This window comes from Manis javanica, chromosome 9 (assembly GCF_040802235.1).
Source record: "Manis javanica isolate MJ-LG chromosome 9, MJ_LKY, whole genome shotgun sequence".
NCBI lineage: Eukaryota > Metazoa > Chordata > Mammalia > Pholidota > Manidae > Manis > Manis javanica.
In genome coordinates, this window is record NC_133164.1 from 29,155,835 (window position 1) to 29,174,805 (window position 18,971).

Sequence of the window (18,971 nt, forward strand, 5' to 3'; positions counted from 1 at the left end):
ATGTTGGAGGGAAAACGAACCTTTCTCTCTCTCGCTCATAAAAAGTGCACAGAGAATGCACCTAGCTAGGGTACCAAATGAGCACTGGAATAACAGAAACATGCACAAAGACAAACCTGAATCCCTGAAATTCTTTGTACCATGGTTTACAAGTTTCCCTTTTTATTCTTTTCCAGTTCACATCATCTGGGATCCAATATTTGGGAAGAAACTGATCAAAAGCATTGCCTGGGTTTGGCATGATCGGATGTAGTTTTCGCACATAAAGATCATCCTTGACAGTGTTGGGTGTGCTTGTCTTTTCGTCTTCTTCCAAATAAAAAGAGCTTGAAGTTTCTTGTCCTGTTGGCCAGTTCCCCACGTTTGTGGCCCAAGCTCTCCTCTCGTTACTGTTCAAAACACCCAACCAGTTAAGTATGATACGGCATGAGCAATTTGTGACACAGACAAAGAAGACATGCTTTCTGGCTCACAAGGTTTATACCACTGAATGAGGCAAATTAGTTCCCATTCTCATCATTACAGCTCCTAGAACAAAGTTAAGGTGTTATAGCATCCATTTAAATTAGAGAATAGGTTGATAAACAGGGGCCAAAGATGATTATAAGATGTGTTAAGATACCAATTGCAAACGTGGGGTGTTACTTTCTGCATTAAAACATCAACAACAGAATAGACATTCCAATCCAGGAGAAATTTTTCTGACCTCATCAGTTTGTAAGCCCCAGTGGCTAATGGGTCAGCAGGAGAAAACATTTGTGGACAAGAATTAGGAGAGATGGTTTTCGAGATGCACCTCTCAGGCCTCTTTTTCATTTGGAATCTACGGTAGGCTAAGTCATCCAAAACTACATCAGGCAACCTTCGTTCATCCTCAGCGTCTGAGCCACTTTCAGAATCATATACCTCCTCCTGCCGGGAAGCTGGATTTGAAAAATCACACTCTGCTCTGCTAATTTGATGGGAAATTAAGGAATTCTTTTTGTGTCCACTGAGATCAATTAAGACAGGGGAAAAAAAGGAAGAAAATAACATAGCTCACAATGAACAATATAAATCATCCCATAAGCCAAAAGAAACAGTAAGCTAAAGGCATGCATCTAAAAAAAGAACTGGCAGATCATAGGCTGACATTTTAAAGTGGAGGAAATATCTTCAAGATATGCATGACTAAAAATATAGGTAAGAAAAAAATGCATTAGTGAAATTTTATGTCATATATGAAATTCATTTCAAGAACCATTCCTTTTACCACATTTAAATATCCTAGCAAATTCACAAAGCATATAGCATTTTAAAACTCCCTCCAACCACACTCCAGTACCTTGGAAACGTTCCATCTCCTTCTGTATAGCCTGGGCTTCCCCAGCTTCTTCTGTTATCCTCATTTTTCTCTGGCTTTTTCTTCCTCAAGGGCGCTGGCACATAGGATGGCTGTCTACTTTTGTTGGGTAAAAAACGATTGAATGGTAAAGCAGACTTTGGTTCAATAGCCGATGTCCTTCGATACGACATATCATCTTTATTACAATCTTGCATTTTGGATGTAAATTCAAAGTCTGTGTCACTTTCACAACCTATAAAAAAAAGAGCACAAGAATTAGCTTTGCTTTCCAAGTTATTCATCTAACTGAAACCTACACAGCATGCCAGCTTTCTTTCCCTTAGAAACCCAGTGCTCTGCTACTGCAGAGAATATTTTTAGAAATTTGTCATGAAATTGTGATAAGATCCATTAGGAGGAACTTGCTTTGCATCCTGGAGACACATGTGGTACATTCCTCCATTGCTACACATATTTTAAGCAGAAAAAGTCCCATTTAAGCACTGAGCTCCTTTTCTTCTCAATCTTCCCTGACTTTTCACAAAATTTGTTGATGGAATACATGTAAATAAAATCTAGCAATGAAGTCAAAGATACCTAAATAAGTAATTCATAAATAACTCAAGGGAAACTCAGTAATTTTTTTTAAAAAAGCATGCAGTCATCTAAAATGTGTGAGGCCAGAGATAAGGAAGGACAGAGAAGTAAAGAGCACAATATAACAAAGGGGTTTGACAGACTCTTGTGAGACCCCCATAGGCAAGAATCACACATTAAATATGGACTTTAAAAGTCATTTGGTTCAAAGGAATATCAAGTCTCATGCCTAAATTAGAACACAAATCTTAAGGCTTTTTCTTAAAAAAGGAAAAAAATGGTAGCCATGAAAATACTGGGAACCTTGTATTTTGATCCAAAATTATTTGAACACAAATTCAAAAGAATACACTTTGATACACCTCAAGGTCACATAGATACAAATACAGTTCTCTTAGAAAAATAAATCTACTCTTAAAGACACAGGAAGAAAAGAGGGTACAAAACACCAGTACAAATACAAGCTGTGTTATCTCCCTTTCCTGCCCTTTTCTACCCACCACCGTGTATTTGTAGAGCTTGCAAATGTGGCTTACTTCCCACCAGGGGCTCTCCCAGAGGCTGGCTGTGCACAGCACCTGAGCACTCACTGAAGGCTGCAGGCTCTCAGCACAGAGAACACCTGCAGGGCTGATGGAGCGAAAGGCAGTCTGGTCACCTCCCTCCCGCCTGGAAGGAATCTACAGTAAATAATACTGAGAATAACCGACAAGAAGTGCTTTAACACATGGCTCTGGGGCCATGAGACAGGAACAGGGTAAAGGAGCATCATGATGAAAAGGGAGGGCCCCTGAGATTTACAGTCAACAATCTGGTGCTTTGTTTCTATCACCTCCTAGGTAATACATTTTTTTTTTAAATAAGAGGAAAAGTCTTATTTGTACATGTGAAAGTCGAGACAAAGAGATATTTCTACTTTGGAATTGTTAAACTTAAAATCTTTTATTTTTGAGTCCAGTACAGTTTGCAGAATAGCCACATATTCTTGATATAATAAGAAATTTCCTATAAACCCAAGGAATCTGACTTTGCAATTCTGTTCACCTAAACCTATCATCCAAAATTGTGGCGATCATCAGTTTGGGACTACAACCTGGTATATACTGAAGTGTAACACACTGATCACAAGATTTTATCTTGGTGGTGCAGGCTTTTCCTTCTTCTTCCTCAGCTGTCATTAAGCCTTCACTTCCACTCTCTTCCAAAAACATCTGCAACTCCTTTTGCAAGATCAGGAGGCAATGACAGTGGCCCTCTGCTTTTCATCACAGATACCTGGCACCCAATCCAGCAAGTATTTGGAGAGAAGACCACTCTCCAAATCACTCTCCACACCACTGAACCACTGCTTCTGAACTGACAGAGTCTGTATACTCCCACAGACCCTCAGTTTTTGTCCCTTTTCTTCTTTGTTGGCCAGATATAAATTTAAATATTGCATGCTTCAAGTTTTTCAGTCAGGATAAAATAATATTGCGGGCTGAGAATTTCAGTTTCTACAGCTTTAATCAATTAGCTGGATTATAAACTCATATCTGTTTCCTTAAAATTATTAGAAAATAGTCACCTGTGCTATGAAAATGTCACACTTAGTCAACAGCCAACAAATGGGCAGTAATTATAAAGTTAGCTCTTAAATAGTCATTCACTTTTCTTAATTTTGAAATGCCACTACTGCTCTAAAAACTAAAGAATTTGTATTTTTCTTATAGTACCTAATTTGAGGATTATCTTTCTGAAAAAACAAATCCATTGCACATTGCTTTTATGTAACTTTACATCAGAAGAATAAAGCATAATTATTTGCTAATGATTCCATGCTGAAATATTTAGGACAAGTATAATGTATTCTGAAGTGTCTCAAAAAATAAGATGGATAATAAATAGAGGAGGGGAGGTATGTGATAAAGGAGGCATAGTAAAATGTTATGGCAGAACTCGGTGGCAAGTAGGTAGTCACCAAAATTCTTCAAACTTCGCTGATGTTTGAAATTTTTTATACTAAAAACATTAAGAGAAACATAAAAAATATAAAAGTAATTATCAAAATAAACAAGCAAAGTAAAATCCCTAACAATCTAGCATGAACTCATAACCAGAACTCTTTTTTTTTTTAATGTTGACAACGGAAACACAAAGTATTTCAAGAAACGACCTGTAGTTCCAATCTATTCAAATTTGAATTGCTAGAAGTTTTAAGTTTCTGGTATCACCTAATTGCCATCGGAAGAACACCTGGATTTAAATAGCTGATTTGACCATAATTTTGGAATTTTGAAAGAAGTTTCCTTCTAATAACAGACATTAACACATTCCTTTCTCACTCTGTCCTGGGTTAGCTCGGACCCTGACAGAAGCAGAGGATGTTTTTTAACAGCATCTTAGTATTGTGACTTTATTAAAGTGGCATAATATTCCATCATGATAGATACTAGTCATTTTTTTGAACAGAGATAATTATAAAAATATTTTTCCTGTTTTTATCTTTTAGGGAAAGTCAAGAGAAGGGGAGAAAGAAATTATTTAGGAACTAGTACAGATTTTGAAAGAATTGTACTTTCTTTTTTGTGTTTAGATATACCAGTGAATAGGCCTCTTAGGCACAGATTATTAAAGCTGCATCTAGGGAGAAAAAGAATTAGAATAGATTATCACTGATAAAACAGGTCACAATTAATTGTCTCCTTCCTTATCTTCTATAAATATAGAAGGGAAAAAAAGTGAAACTATCGCTTCTTCGTGGCGATACATTGAGGGAAGAGCAAAGGATAAAAAAGAAAGAAACTCCCAACTATATTCTAGTCTCTGTGAAAAGCCACTTGTGAAATTTTAGCCTCAAGAGTTTTTGCTCCATTTTTCTACTCTCCTGTTCCCAATTTACTCTTAACATGCAAAGAAGTAAAAACAAATTGACAGTAAAAAAATGCAACTCACCTTCACGTCCCCCTCTCAGCGTGATTTCAGAGGAGCAACTCGTGAATGACCTAGACTCGAGAGAGTCCAAGCTTTCAAATGAGTCTTCTCTCTTATGGTTGCCTGGAGGAGGAGGAAATTCTCCACGTTCAGCACACCAGATATCACCGTAACCACTGTCCCTGCCAGTCCTTTTCAGGCAGCTGGAATCTTCAAGTGCCTAAAGGAAGATTTGTTAGAGCACAGTAAGCTAGCGTAAACGTCCAAACCTGTAACCAGTCATTACTTTGTTTGCATAGATCAAGTTGTTGTGCTACATTTGATAGATGAGGCCATGAGATTTCCCAGGTAAGCATAGAGGAAAAAGAATCTGAAAAATCAGAAATCCGTAAATGTTTTCCCACAACTAATACTTGACACTCATGGGACAATAAGGAGGTATTCAATAGAATTTAGTAAAGTAGTAAAGCCTATCTTAAAAAAAGGAAGGGGGAACATTTCAATAAAAGAAAAGCTAATAATTAGGACAAAATTCAAATGCTAAAAATCAGTGACTATTTACAATTCTCTGGCAATAACTTGAAAGGAGTAAAGAAAAAAAAGCCAAGCATAATTTTGATATCACAAAGAAGATAATAAGATTATAATCAGCCTCCCTCTAGAAAGTATTTGGGGTGGTATATATGAAGCAAGAAACCCTCTCAGCTAAAGTTCTTAAACAACAACCAAAAAAACCCTAAGAAAAACAGCTAAAAGAAGGGCAAGGACAACAGGCACATAATTCATAGAATAGAATTCATTTATTTTCACTGATTATGAAACCCAGATCTGGGGCAAGAAAACCAGACTTGTTTGCTGACATTCAAAATTTTCCTTTCCTGGCTCGAAATAAAATATTTGTTTGGTTCATGTAAGAGATATTTAGAAATACAGCAAATGTTATTAACCATAGGTTTGTAAGTTATATAGCACTAATTCAAAACAAGTTTTTTAAAATTAATATTTCTCCATGAAAGTTAAAAGCAAAATACACTTTTTAAAATTAGGGCTCAAGTGTAATTTATAAAGCACTTAGCAGAGTCCTGATACCTAGTAATCAATAAGTATCTAGTGACTAGTTTGGTGGGGTTTTTTTTTTAATATGGTGAAGGTAATTTTGTGATTAATGTTAAAGTCAGTAATGTTACTACCAGAGAAACTTGCTAACACAGAGGCAGATTCTAATAAAGAAACTAGGAATTCCTAATAACCAAATGTAACATGTGAACTTTGAGTAAATCTTGATTAAGATAAAAAGAGCTATACAAGATTGTTAGGAGACAGCTTGGAAATTCTGAATATCAACTAGACGGTAGTGGAGAACATGTATGAATTTCCTTAAATATAAAAGACATTGTAGCTCTATGGGAGAATATTCTTACTCTTAAGAGATGCATGCTGAGTATTTAGAGGTGCTATACTGGCAATTTACCTTGAAATGGTTAAGTAAAAACAGACAGATGGATACATACATTATACAAGGCAATACACAAAATTTCTGATAATTGATTCAGATGGTGGATATCTGGGTATTTGTTGTACTGTTCTTTCAACTTAATTATGAACATTTTCAACATTTGAAAAAAGAATATTTACAGTGGGTAATTAGCACCTTTCTCAGGCGTACTTTGGTTAAATTGTTTGACAAGTGTTTGAAGCATCAGTAAGATCTAGTAGATTTTTGTGATATTTCATATGCTTTAGATGCCAGCAACCCTAGCATTAGAGTTGACGACCTGTCATGAAAATACAAGGGCCTACCTTACACCCTGTTTCCAAGCAGATGGGGAGGCTGGGCCTAGTGCTGGTACTACCATAAGAATTCTCAAAATACAAAAAGATTAAATGTTAAGTAAATCTCTGGCTCCATAGGGATCCTTAGACATATACTTGTTGAAAACTCAGAGTTGTCATCCACAATGAGATGATTTTTGACCTCATAAATGTTAGTTATTGATATGGGCCACTTCAGTTACAAAAGACCCTGAGTCAGGCCATGGTGATGTGGTTGTCAAGAACACTTTACTCTGACAAGTCACTTAAAATGAGTCATCTCCAATTTATAGAGTGACTCAAGTACAACCACTTACCCCAGGTATTTTTTTATTGATATTTTGGATTGGCCATTAATAGTTATCTATGTCAGTGGGCAACATTTGATGAATGCAATGATTTTAACAGGACAGATGCAAAACAGATCATATATTCACATACTTCTTATAGCTACCTCCATTCCATTGTAATGAAATGGAAATAACTGTACATTTATGCATCAGAAATTTTTCTACCTACTCTGGTTTTGACACCAGTGACAGGAAACAGCTTTTAATAAAGCATTCCCAGCACAGACACTGTACTAGGATTATTCAACCCGAGTCAGATGGCCATAAAAAGAACCAAAGGCTGTAGGACAACACTAATAGAGGAGCCAAAGTCCCACATGATTGTTAACTGCATGTCTGTTTTAGCTGAAGTAACTCTGAGGCAAGGCTCTGCTCATGCCCAAAGCCCCCTGCAAACACACCCACCAGAGCCTTACCCCCCCCCCACTGCACTGACCTGTCTGCTCCAGACCATTGGGCTCCATGAGGATCAGTCATTTGCCTTGTGTGCTCTTCCAACACCTAGTATGATACTTGTGTAGGACAATATCTCCCCTACTATCTGAAGTGAGTATTTTCAAGGAATTTAAATAGAGTACTATCAACTCTTTACAATTCAAAAATAACAAATTCAAAAAGGAATACCTTAACCTTCTAGGTGCTATAATCTCATCTTTCTATAATGTATATGGCCAGGCTTAGGCAAAGCTACTTAAAGATCAGGGTAGAGGTAAGGAAAGTAGTCATTTCTATCCTGGCCTAAACTTTCTATCTTCCAATCATAGTAACTAACAATCATTACATCCTTATAATGCCCCAGAGATGAATGCTCAATGCTTGTTTGGGACAGTGTCATTTAATCATCATAAACATCCATGGAGCTACTATTAATTAGATGGTGGTATATTATTTTAACTACTTATTTTCTTCTATCTCTGAAAATTCCTCTGAATAAATATCTCCCTAGAGAAGTTAATTTTCCCATTTGGATCTTATAAACTAAGATTTGGCAGAACTATGCTCAGCCTTAGCACTCTATTCTCCTCGAGCATTCCTTAAGCACTCAAAAGCTGTTAACACTGATTTCAGTATATGAAGGACTAGAAATGTGTTTTAAAAAAAGATGCAAAGTTAAAAACCTTTTGTTTCATGTAACAGCATTTACTTTTTAGGAAACAGAAGCAATATGGTAGAATTGTGGGGATACTGCCATGTGGGCATTAAAGATATCATGACCCATGACAAAATATTAAGATAAAGAAAATGGACTTCCATACATTTTAATATCCCTGAATCACCTCTTTACTACAGGATGAGCTGATAATGAATAAAGAGTTTTTATACAAATGCCTAAGAAAGGAAACAAATGAGTATGTCACTGAGGTACCTAAAATGAAAATGATAAATACCTTTACCTATATCCTATACACTGGTCACTGCTCTGAAATAGACTCACTCCTTGGTGGTGGCAGCATATAAACCCAGCAAATGAGTAACATTCTTCTCTATCCAGCCCGACGTAGAGAGAATCTGAGCCACCTTATTTGTTAATAAGATGGAGAGGCAGAGGAGAAATGGAAAGAAGAGAGGAAAAGATGAATCAGGGAGGTGGAGAGGAAGAGACAGTAGTAGCATGAGATATAGAAACTGTCATTTCATCTAGACCTAGTTTCCTTACCTTAGTCAGAGCTTGTCCTAAGAGATTCTCAAATGCCTTCAAATTAAGATAGGGACCATTATAGTATGGGTTATTCTGTGCTTTTCTTCCCAGCCAGTACAATGTTATCAAAACCTTGAAAAAAAGATTCCATAAAACAAAATCAGTCTATTTAGTAACTAATTACAAGCTCGAATGCAGGTGAGCACTTCAGATAAAAGACAGCTTATCTACAGTTGAAAAGTAGACTTCTTTTAAATTACGTAAAGGAGAGTCATTAAAATTGTTAAGTATTCTTAGGTTTCTATCTCTGAGCATATTCTCAGACCAGATCCCAACTGGTATTTGTGCACTCTAACCGTTCATATGAAGGGAAATATTTAAAGCAATCAAATTTTCCAACAAACTTATAAACTGAACACTTAAACTCATTGATTCTCAGCTTCCTTAATGAGGATATTGAGCTTTTTTTTAATAAAGCTATCATATTTTTAGACATTCTTCTAACATGCAGAATATTATAAATGTAAGTCTACACTGAGCAATCACCCAGAGTTTTCTAGTGTTTTCCCCTAAAGTCTAACTTGGTGGTTTTACTTATTTACTTATTCCCCTAAAGACCCTGAAGTATGTTCATCATTTGCCTTTGCCACATTACTAACATGTACAGAACCACTTCCTAGGTTTAACCACCCTCTTACACCATGAGATCAGAGAATATATGTTTTAACCATATTTAAACAAATTTAGAGTTTGTGACTGGTTGGTTTCTGACAAAAAATCCATTAGAAAAAATATACAGAATATATATTTTTAGATGCTACTGCTTTATTACAAAACATGTAAAAGAAACATCTATAAAGAAACATCTATTTAATGCATCCATTAAATATAGCTTACATTTTTCACTCTCCTATTAGTCTCTTCTTGCCTGTAAAAAAAAAAGAAAATTTCTATTAACATCTATGAATATTACATTTTTAATTAGCTAGAGAAAATTCATTTTTTCTAAAGTTCTAAAATATTAATAGCACCTGAAGGTTCAGAAACATTAGGCTGCATATTATCCATCAGAAGAATTTTTCAAAATTCATTGATTTCACGAAATAGCATGGTCAGTATTCTATAAAAAGACTCTTTTTTTTATTAATTCTAGTTTGAATTTTAAAATGCGCTGTTTGCATTTTTTGTATTTTTCACTTTAAACAATGTTTAAACCGAGTCAGTGGCAGGAGAAGAGGGGAATCAATATGTGCTTATGGCAGAAAAATTATGAAATTAAAAAAAAGCCTTAAGGTGGAGGGTGGATCAGTTTTGTACTGAGTTACCCTTTCCACTGTCCACAGGGGTTCATCACACAAGTTGCCCAGAGCAAACTGCTCAGAGACCAGGACTCTGTAGATGTTGAGAAGTGCAGTTAAAAAACAGTCATGAATCTGTGTGAATTTCATTCTATTACAAGAATCATTGAGGTGTTCCCCCTCACCTGTAAAAGGGGATGGTAATTTATGGGAGAAGTCAAAAAGAGGCAGATGTCACCACGGTGTTAAAAGAAGCAACAACATTAATTAGCAAAGGACTGAGTCACCCTAAAATAATGTGCTTCCTCTCATTAAAGACACTTGGGCATCATCATCACAAATTCAGAGACTGGAGAAGCCAGGTCTAGATGAGCTCTGAGGCGGTGTTCCCAACTAAGTTTCTAAGTAGTATATTTGCAAGATAAAATATATGTTTTATACATCTTAGATACACAACATTGTATAGAACACAGAAGATGTATAGAAAGACAGAAAAAGGGAGAGAAAATGTGCATACAAATATTTAACTTACCTTTCAAAGAATCAATGAGATAGCTACAATCATTCCTTCCCATAAAACACACATGAACTGAAAGGAGCCTAAGAACAGTATGCACCTCCCCACCTACCCCCAAAACAGCATGTCAAAAATAAAATCCACGAGCTCTCACATCCTGTGGAAGTGTACATTGGTACAACTACTTGAACTCTCAACCCACTTTGTAGTTATCTATTGAAGCTGAATATATGCATATTCTACGATGCTGTAATTCCACTCCTAGGTTTATACTAAACAGAAATATTTACAAATATATATGATAATATTAATGGGAGCACCATTAATAATAGAATAAATTGGAAGCTACACAGAAGTTTCTAACAAGAGACCAGATAAATTATGGAATTTTTACAATGAAATACTGTACAGCAATGAGAACCAACAACCTGCCCCTGCCTGCACGCGACCACAGGCTTCATCTCACAAATAGTGGGATGCAAAAGCAGCCAGACACAAGGAGTACAGAGGGATATATTCATTCACACCAAGCACAAACAGGCAAAACAAAGATTCGATGTTATAAACTACCCCTGTGCAGCTAAATGGAGGAAGTGACTACAAAGAGGGGGAAGCTTCTAAGGAGAGCTGATAATTTCCTCTATTTTGATCTGGAAGCTGGCTACCTAAGTGTGTTCCATCTATGAAGCCTTTTAATTGTACTTACAGCATGTATCATTTTGGTATGTACATTATAGTTCAAAAAACTAGAATAAACTTTACACCCCCAAGTGCTTGAAACAGAGCTTATCTCTTGAGTAAAAAGAAAATCATCTTGTGAAAAGTCAACATTTTAGAAGTAGTAAATGAGGAAAATACTAAAGACTGATGCTGAAAAATAATAGCACATAGAGTTGTAAGAGACATAGCTTTTTAAATTAATGACAACAAAAATACCTCAGATATTAAATCAGAAAAGGCAAAAAAAGAACCATTAATACTCAATGCAAAGGATACATGAGGCTGAAAAATCACCATTCTATTAAAAGGGGATGCTTTGCGCTGAATGGTATCCTAAGCGCGCTGAGGACAGAAGACATTAGAGAACACTCAAACCTGACCTCCTGTCCACGGCACCATATAAAGGTTTCTGTTCCAACACACTCATTTGCTATGTACTTTTTATGACTACAAAGCAATCACTGTAGATACAAGGCATGGCCTATTTTGTAATAAACACTTAGAGTAAGCAGTGACCTTGGCACTAGAATCTCACTCCCTTTACATTCCCTTCTAAACAGGAGCATTTATAATATATTCTTGAACACAGTGATACATAAGCCAGCCAAATTAGTATCCTATCACTGAAATGTGATGCCAAGAATTCAAGTAGTCAATGATTTGCTGGAGTCAACAGAGCTATGAACACACACACAACAAACACATCCCACTGCATGGAAGTCAATCCCCAGGAGGCTCCTTTGCTGCTGTGGCCACAGGGCACAATCACAAGGTTTTTTAAATAGAACAAGGGCAAAGTGGAGGGGAAACTTCCAGTATCATAGATTCTCCATGAGCCATCCAAGTTACTGCCCAACCCATCAGAACCAAAAATAAGGCAGTCCTATCTACAAGGTTGGCTAATTCCCCATGAGAAATATGTTAAGAGTTGACATGGCATAATACCATGTTTAGGAGCATGAGCTTTGGGCCAAATCTGGGTCCCACTAGCTATGCTCCTCTGAGCAATTTACTTGACTCACAAAGCTTCAGTTTCTTTCTGGAGAAACTGAGGATAATGTTCCCTAGTTCAGTAGATCAGGAAGAAATGTACACAGGCACATAAAGTCTGTAGCCTCATGGCAAGTGTTCATCAGAGGCAGTTATCTAGACTTTAAGCCATGTGAGCGCAGACCTACCTTATTCACCAAGCTGCCCACAAAGACTTCCTAGTGAAGCTATACCCAGTTCCAGCATTTAAAACTGCAGCCAGCCTGTCTGGCATCCTATTTTATTTTTGTATTTCTAACTATCTACTGCATGCATTTATTTGTTATATGAATCCAGCAGAATCCAAAAGGATTTTTGTGGTTTTGTTTACTGCCACATCCCAAGTGTCTTAAGATCTACCGCCTGGTAAGCACATCAAAGCATTTTATTAAAAATGCCTGGCACAATGCATGGCACACAGATGCTTTCAAATATTAAGGGACATTTATTTTGCTTACAGAAATATGTTAGCAAGAGAAAGCCTAAAATGATAAAAGCTCAGGAGATGCCTAATAAATATTCAGATGATATCTAAGGTCAGTCAAACTGCATGAGCTTACTTAAACATATTCGTTTATGACTCAAATTGTATTGATACTCATAATTGGATTTCTTTTATTAATTTAAATTTGGATTAGAAGGGCATTCTTTGCAATCATATATAACGCGAAAAAGACACCAAAGTGCTAAGTACAAAGATTAAGCACTAGTCTCTGCAATTAAAAAGCTTCCCAGCAGAGCTCTGAAAAACAAAGGCCAAAGAACCTAAATTTGCCATCAAAAGAGGTAGAGATGAGACATTAAGTTTGAAAAAAATGACTATGTTGATGATGTGGCTAACCTTCTCTGCGTATCATACACTAATTTCTAAATATTGTGTTTAATATTTTAAAAATAGCAAGTAAAACATAGATATAATCTTCCATTCTGCCAGTGGAATGGCTCTGGTAACCAGCTACCTGACAAAGGGCCAGAACATGCCCATCACTGACCTCTGAACTTTCTGCCAAAGGTCAGGAAGAAAAGAGCCAGACTTTCAAGTGAGCCCATCAGGGAGCACATCCATCTGTAACCACCTTATCTTAATAGGCTTCTAGGTATACTTAGAACTAGGAAGTTCTAGGTCTGAGCATCCTTTCTTTATTCAAAGCTATTTTATTATATGCTTGAAACTAATATAAGGTTGAATATCAACTATACTTGAATTTTTTTTAAGTTGAAATGGCAAAAAATGCTATTTTAAAATACTAGTATAAATCAATCAAGTAGCACCTTCTCTAACCAAAGACCCTGGGAAATACTATCCATGTATATGTTCTGGTTCTCTTCAGGAGATTCCATGCCAGGCCCTTTCATAAGGACACAGTTGGCTAAAGGGGCAGGATCTGGAGTCAGACCTCCTGGGGGTGAATTCTGTGCCTACTTTCACTAGCTGGGACTACTTGGTCATGTCACTGAAAGCTGTGTCTCCATTGTCTCACCTGGGAGAACAACATGCCAGTATCCCTGGGCTTAAATGAGAAATTTCAAAAATGCTTAACCCAGCCAGATCAAGCAAAGCAGACATTTCAAGATTAGCCTCCAATTATCCATCTCCACCCAGCAGGATAGCAGAAGGGAAGTGGCTAGAGGACAGTCAAGTTTCCAGGCACAAAGCTTTCCCCCCAGAAGACATTTCTGTGTTGTGAAACAAAATTCAAGACACTCTTGCATGGTATGCTTTCCTTGCCCTCTTGCATTGGGAGGCTTTAAACAAGAAATTATTTCTAGAATAAGGTCAAACAAAGGACAAGGCAGACTGGTGTGGTATTACCGTCAAGGGCCAAACATCTATGTTGGCACCAGGCCAACCCTCCTCTCCCATCCTTCGTGTACCAGGGACTGCCTTGGCCAACACCCTTAAATTTTCCAAAAGCTCAAAACCTGAGAAAAAAATGTGCCTACATGGCCAAAATCTATCTGATAGCATAGTTTGGGAGCAGAGTGTTAAAGGAAGAGATTATAGTTTTATTTTAGTTTGATTCAGTCAATTGTATTCTAGGACTTCATCAAATATATCTTCAAACGCCTTCTATTTACCCAAAGAGCTAACCTCAGGCCTACATGCATGCACACATCACAGCCTTTCCTACAGTCTCTCCTGGCAAACTGCAGAGATCTGGGACCACAGCCGACTCAGGGTTGTATCCTCAAACTTAAGCCACAAGTCAGACTAAGAGCAGCCAAACTTTCAAATGTTCATATGTAAGTTACCTACAGTCACTTAGCCAATCCAGCGGAAGAAGGACAAAGAGATGGAAGGAGCTTTCCTTCAAATAAGATAAAGCTTGATAGACTTTGAAACAGGATCCCACTTAACGTTTCTCTCCTATAGCTTGATCAACCTTTTCCTCAAGGTACAACTTCCTCATGTCCAACACTGGGAGGTCCAATCTCCTCATGCTCTGCTCCAGAATCAAACTTCCTAAGAACTGAATTCACCACAGTCCAAACCATCTTTCCTCCCCTCATGCCAGCCCCCATCCTGTCCAAGCCAACCTCCATGAAGACAAACAACAGCTGTCTCACTGACGGGGAAACATGTCATTAAAAACACACGCAGGAATTTCTGATAGAGTGGGAGTACTTTTGGCCCAAGTACCATGGAAAAGACTTCTCTACATCCTAATAGGAAAGATGAGAAGTTTGGCCCCACCCGCCACCACCCCATGCCTCTTCGGCTAACGTGGAATCTGGACTTCTATAAGGGACGTGACTATAGCTTCCTATGCACCCAGGCTCTCCCCTGCCACACACACTCATCCTTCCTTCTGTTCCTAATCCTCATAGTCCCCTTTTCATGACCCAGAATAAGCTTCCATGTTTGATCCTCAGAACAACTGCAACTCGCTGGGCAATTATGTCCCCCAGGGCTCCGCTTCCTGAGGCTACTTCCCACAGTAGGGTATGGATTCTTCCTGGGGACCCAACCTTCCAGCCCTGACCTGGGCGGCACCAGCTGACCTGGATGTTGCTTCTTTGGAAACGGGGTTGGCAATAGAGAAGACAGGCTCACAAGACACTGGGTCCCTCTCCAAGCCACTAAGTAATCTCTGCCCTCCAGTTGTTGCTTATGAAGTCCGGCCACCTGTTCCCAACTTTAAAAATATTTCAAAAAAATTAGGTTCCAATCATGACTTCATAAGCAGTCACAAGTATAAGTGTGTACACAGCATCTGTTTTAAATATGTCAGATACTCACAGGGGAAGAGGGGGGGTGGAAGTGTGGCAATGGGAGACGGTTGAGACAACTCAAAGCAGATGCCCTTATCATGACAGCAGTGGCATTATTTTATGTATAAAACCAAATGTCTGCCTCCAGATGGGAGGACAGGAGGAATTCTGAGCAACCCTTAGGATACTAAGTACAATTTTAAGAAACAGAGAGAAAATAATTTCTAGCATGACTGTCTCTGAGGAAAGGTCCTGTTTTTATTCCTAATACAGGAATCAAGGAAGGAATTCAAGAATACATCAGGTAATGGCTCCCTTTTCAGAATGGATTAACAGAAATCTATTTTCTACTAACATGAGCTGTTCCATTGCATTATTTAAAATAGAGCCGATACCACTTTGTTTCTCTAATGGCTGTGTCAGCTAGGAGGAGGAGATGTGTGAATGAATGAAAGCTAAAGATGTATTTATGTAATACTGTACTTACTCTTTCTTTCTCTCAAACGTAAGCTGCATTTTTTAATAAAAAGGAATTGAAGTCCTTCCTTTCTTCCCAACTTCATCCTTAAAAATGAAACTGAATTACATTTGACAATCTTTCAGTAATGTTAGACACATGTAACTAGCTTTTACTTTGCCATTACCACAATGCAGCTCTACCTGGTTGTGGAAACTGTAAAATGACACTTGAGAAAATAACACTGAATGTGGAGGTAATTAGTGAGAACTAATAGATAAACTTAATGATTTCTGTACTTACCTATGTGAGAAAAAACTCTTAGAAATTCAACAGTTTTTGCCCTAGCAACATAATGCTTATTCCAAACATGACAAATGAATTAGTACCACTTGTTAAAAATAATGTTATTAAATTTCACACCCCTCCTACACACTACTAAAAATAGCTAAATTTCACTGAAAGGAAAAAAAAAAGATACATGCATTCGAAGACACCGGCACACAGTTTCACTAAAATAGTGACACTGAAGAGAGCTGTTGCAGGGGCTGAAAGATGGGTTTTATTTCTCTCAACGACAGACTCTTTGTCATTCTTCTTTTCTACTTTATGGAATATGTTTGCTATTATATCAAACTGATTTGACAACAGAGACTCACGCATGCCTATCCCGTTAGACTGCACCCCAGACACGATTCCTGAACACAGGATTCAGCAGCCAGTATATACGCTCTGTGTCCTAAACGGAGTTACAATATTCAGGTGCACATGTGCTGGGGAGATGTCAGCTATTTTTCTTCTGTAGGTAACAATGCTAGGTAGCAGCATCAATGGAAATAGTGGGTTTTGGTTGGAGGCACTTACTAGACAAAGTAGAAATGTGAAATAACTGGTATTTAGACATGTTCAAGCTAGAAATCTAGGTTGGAGATATAATCTGGGTAGCTGTCAGCACAGTGAAGAAATGTAAAGTCTTAACGCTAAATTGAGATCACCTAGAAAATAAGCGTAGATAGAGAGTAAATCTAGGATTGAGTCCTGGGAAACCCAACATACAAGCACTAAGCAGAGACAAAACTAGCAAAGCAGACAGAGAAGGATGGTCCAGTGCTCTGGGAGTGGCCTGCAGAGGGAGAGGAAGCAAGATGGCGGAAGCAAACTGGCTCACAAATGCTGCTGAGAGGGGAAGGAAGATGAGGGCTGAGGAATTACTACTGGATCATTTTCTTAAGCCTTATGTATCTTACACACGTGTACACAATTACCAATTACTTCTCAAGTGAGGAAAAAGAATCAATATTGACACTGACAAAAGTTTTATCAAAACCCCTGCTGTTCCTAAAGACACAATTTTAAGAGAATATTGACCTCGCATCCCTGGTGTCCTTCCAGATTTTTGAGCCCATGCTCAGCAAAGTCAGTACAAAATTTGAATATAAATAGAAACCTTCTAATCTTTAGCATCATGCTATGGGAACAAAAACATTCCAAGTAAGATACTTTCAAAGTCAGTGTTTCTCAAACTGTCCTATGAAACATGAGAATCTGGCAAAATTTTAATTGGACTTAAGGTCAAAAGTTTTTTCAGTGTTGCATATTTTCTTCTTAAATATACATAACAGCAAATTAACATTCTATGAAGTCCTTATGACAAGAGATCCATTTTACTTTTATGTTGAAAATATACTTTTTCTTATTTTTTTGTCACAAATGTTATTAAAATCTTAAGGAACACTGGTATTAATGAAGAATTTGCCAATTGTGTTCTGTTTAGGGTTACTTTCTGCTTAATTGTATCAGGTATATAAATAATAGCCTTTCTGCTTAATTGTATCAGGTATATTAATAATAGCCTTTATTAAGCACTTTATATTAATCATTACGGACTAATCTACATTATCTTCTTTAATTATGCAACAGTCTAATTTACAGATTAGGAAACTGGGACTCCAAAGCTTAAGAAACTTCCCAAGGATATAAAACCATTAATAGCTTGATGCGATCATACTTTCCATAGACTAAGATCCATTGACTAAGACCTGGTTTTTAGTATTAGTGTAGTCACAGTTTCTACCTTAAAATATTTAATTTACTGCTTTCTTAATCCTGAAAAATAATTGTCTCTATAACATCCTGCAATGTAAATGTCGCAATATTCTCCCACAGGGTTGGCTGAAAACTTACCTATGGCAGCAATAATTTCCTGACTGTATCTGTCCCCCAAAGACAATGGCAGAAGCTCCCCATTACCACCTTTTCTAGTGAAATTTAGATGTGTTCCGCTGTCTTGCACAGACAGCCCATTATAGGAGTCTGCAGATGGAGAACTGCCAAAGCACTTTCAAAAAAGACGTCTAAGGAAATGAAATACATCACAAGAATTCTCATAGTGAGAAAACTGCAAAGCACATATTTCCTATACTTTACCACTGCTAAACCTTTATGGGTATGGTTTCTGTAAGACAAGTACCCATTAACTCTAAAGATTATAAACTAAGTATGAACAAGATTCAATGGGAAAATCTTTCGGTTCATTTTCTGATTCTTTGATTTTAGATCCTTAAGTCTCATTTTAGAGTTGTGCCTTCCAGAACTGTTTGACAATAAATTCATGTTCAGTCACTAAGTCATGATAATTTGTTATACTGGCAGCAGGAAACCAACTCAAGTCCCACATCAACACTGCTCTGTGATTCCACATGCAGCTCGACCTTCCATCCAGTATAGCTTGTATTTAGTGGTATCCCCATCTTATAGACGTGTTGCCAAAGCTTATTAAATTAAGCAATTTTCCAGAAGTTACCTTTCTTATGTAGTTATAATTTAAGCCTAAATCTCACCTAAAAGCCTATGCATAGAAATATGAGTAACATTTGGCTAAAAAAAGCATCTACTCCTTATTCTCCATTTTAACCTTTATCCACAGCCAACTGCTGTCAACACTGCCACCTGCATTTAATTTGTGACAGTGAAATTCAGTTCACAGCTGAATTTTGTCACTAAGTTGTCATAGGGAACTATTTAATTCCAGTAAATTAAAAAACCCAGTAAGCTTTAAAAATCCACAAAGACATCTTTTCCATAGCAGAATTACAAATATGG

The 18,971-nt window shown here is 37.3% G+C and overlaps 1 protein-coding gene across 15 annotated transcripts in view; it reads right to left on the reverse strand.

Moving 5' to 3' along the window:
* The window catches only part of LMO7 (LIM domain 7), a 188,537-nt gene that overhangs the window by 47,604 nt on the left and 121,962 nt on the right, over positions 1–18,971 (reverse strand). For 8 of the 15 annotated variants that reach the window (XM_037010278.2, XM_037010273.2, XM_037010275.2 and 5 more), the window contains 6 exons: positions 9,533–9,563; positions 8,654–8,767; positions 4,856–5,054; positions 1,325–1,577; positions 707–991; positions 117–389 (listed from right to left, as the gene is read on the reverse strand). In XM_037010278.2, coding sequence (XP_036866173.2) covers positions 117–389; positions 707–991; positions 1,325–1,577; positions 4,856–5,054; positions 8,654–8,767; positions 9,533–9,563 — 1,155 coding nt within the window. Of the gene's footprint in view, positions 1–116; positions 390–706; positions 992–1,324; positions 1,578–4,855; positions 5,055–8,653; positions 8,768–9,532; positions 9,564–18,971 lie in introns of those variants that run through there. The other 7 variants (XM_037010280.2, XM_037010277.2, XM_017642716.3 and 4 more) reach the window with 3 other exon arrangements.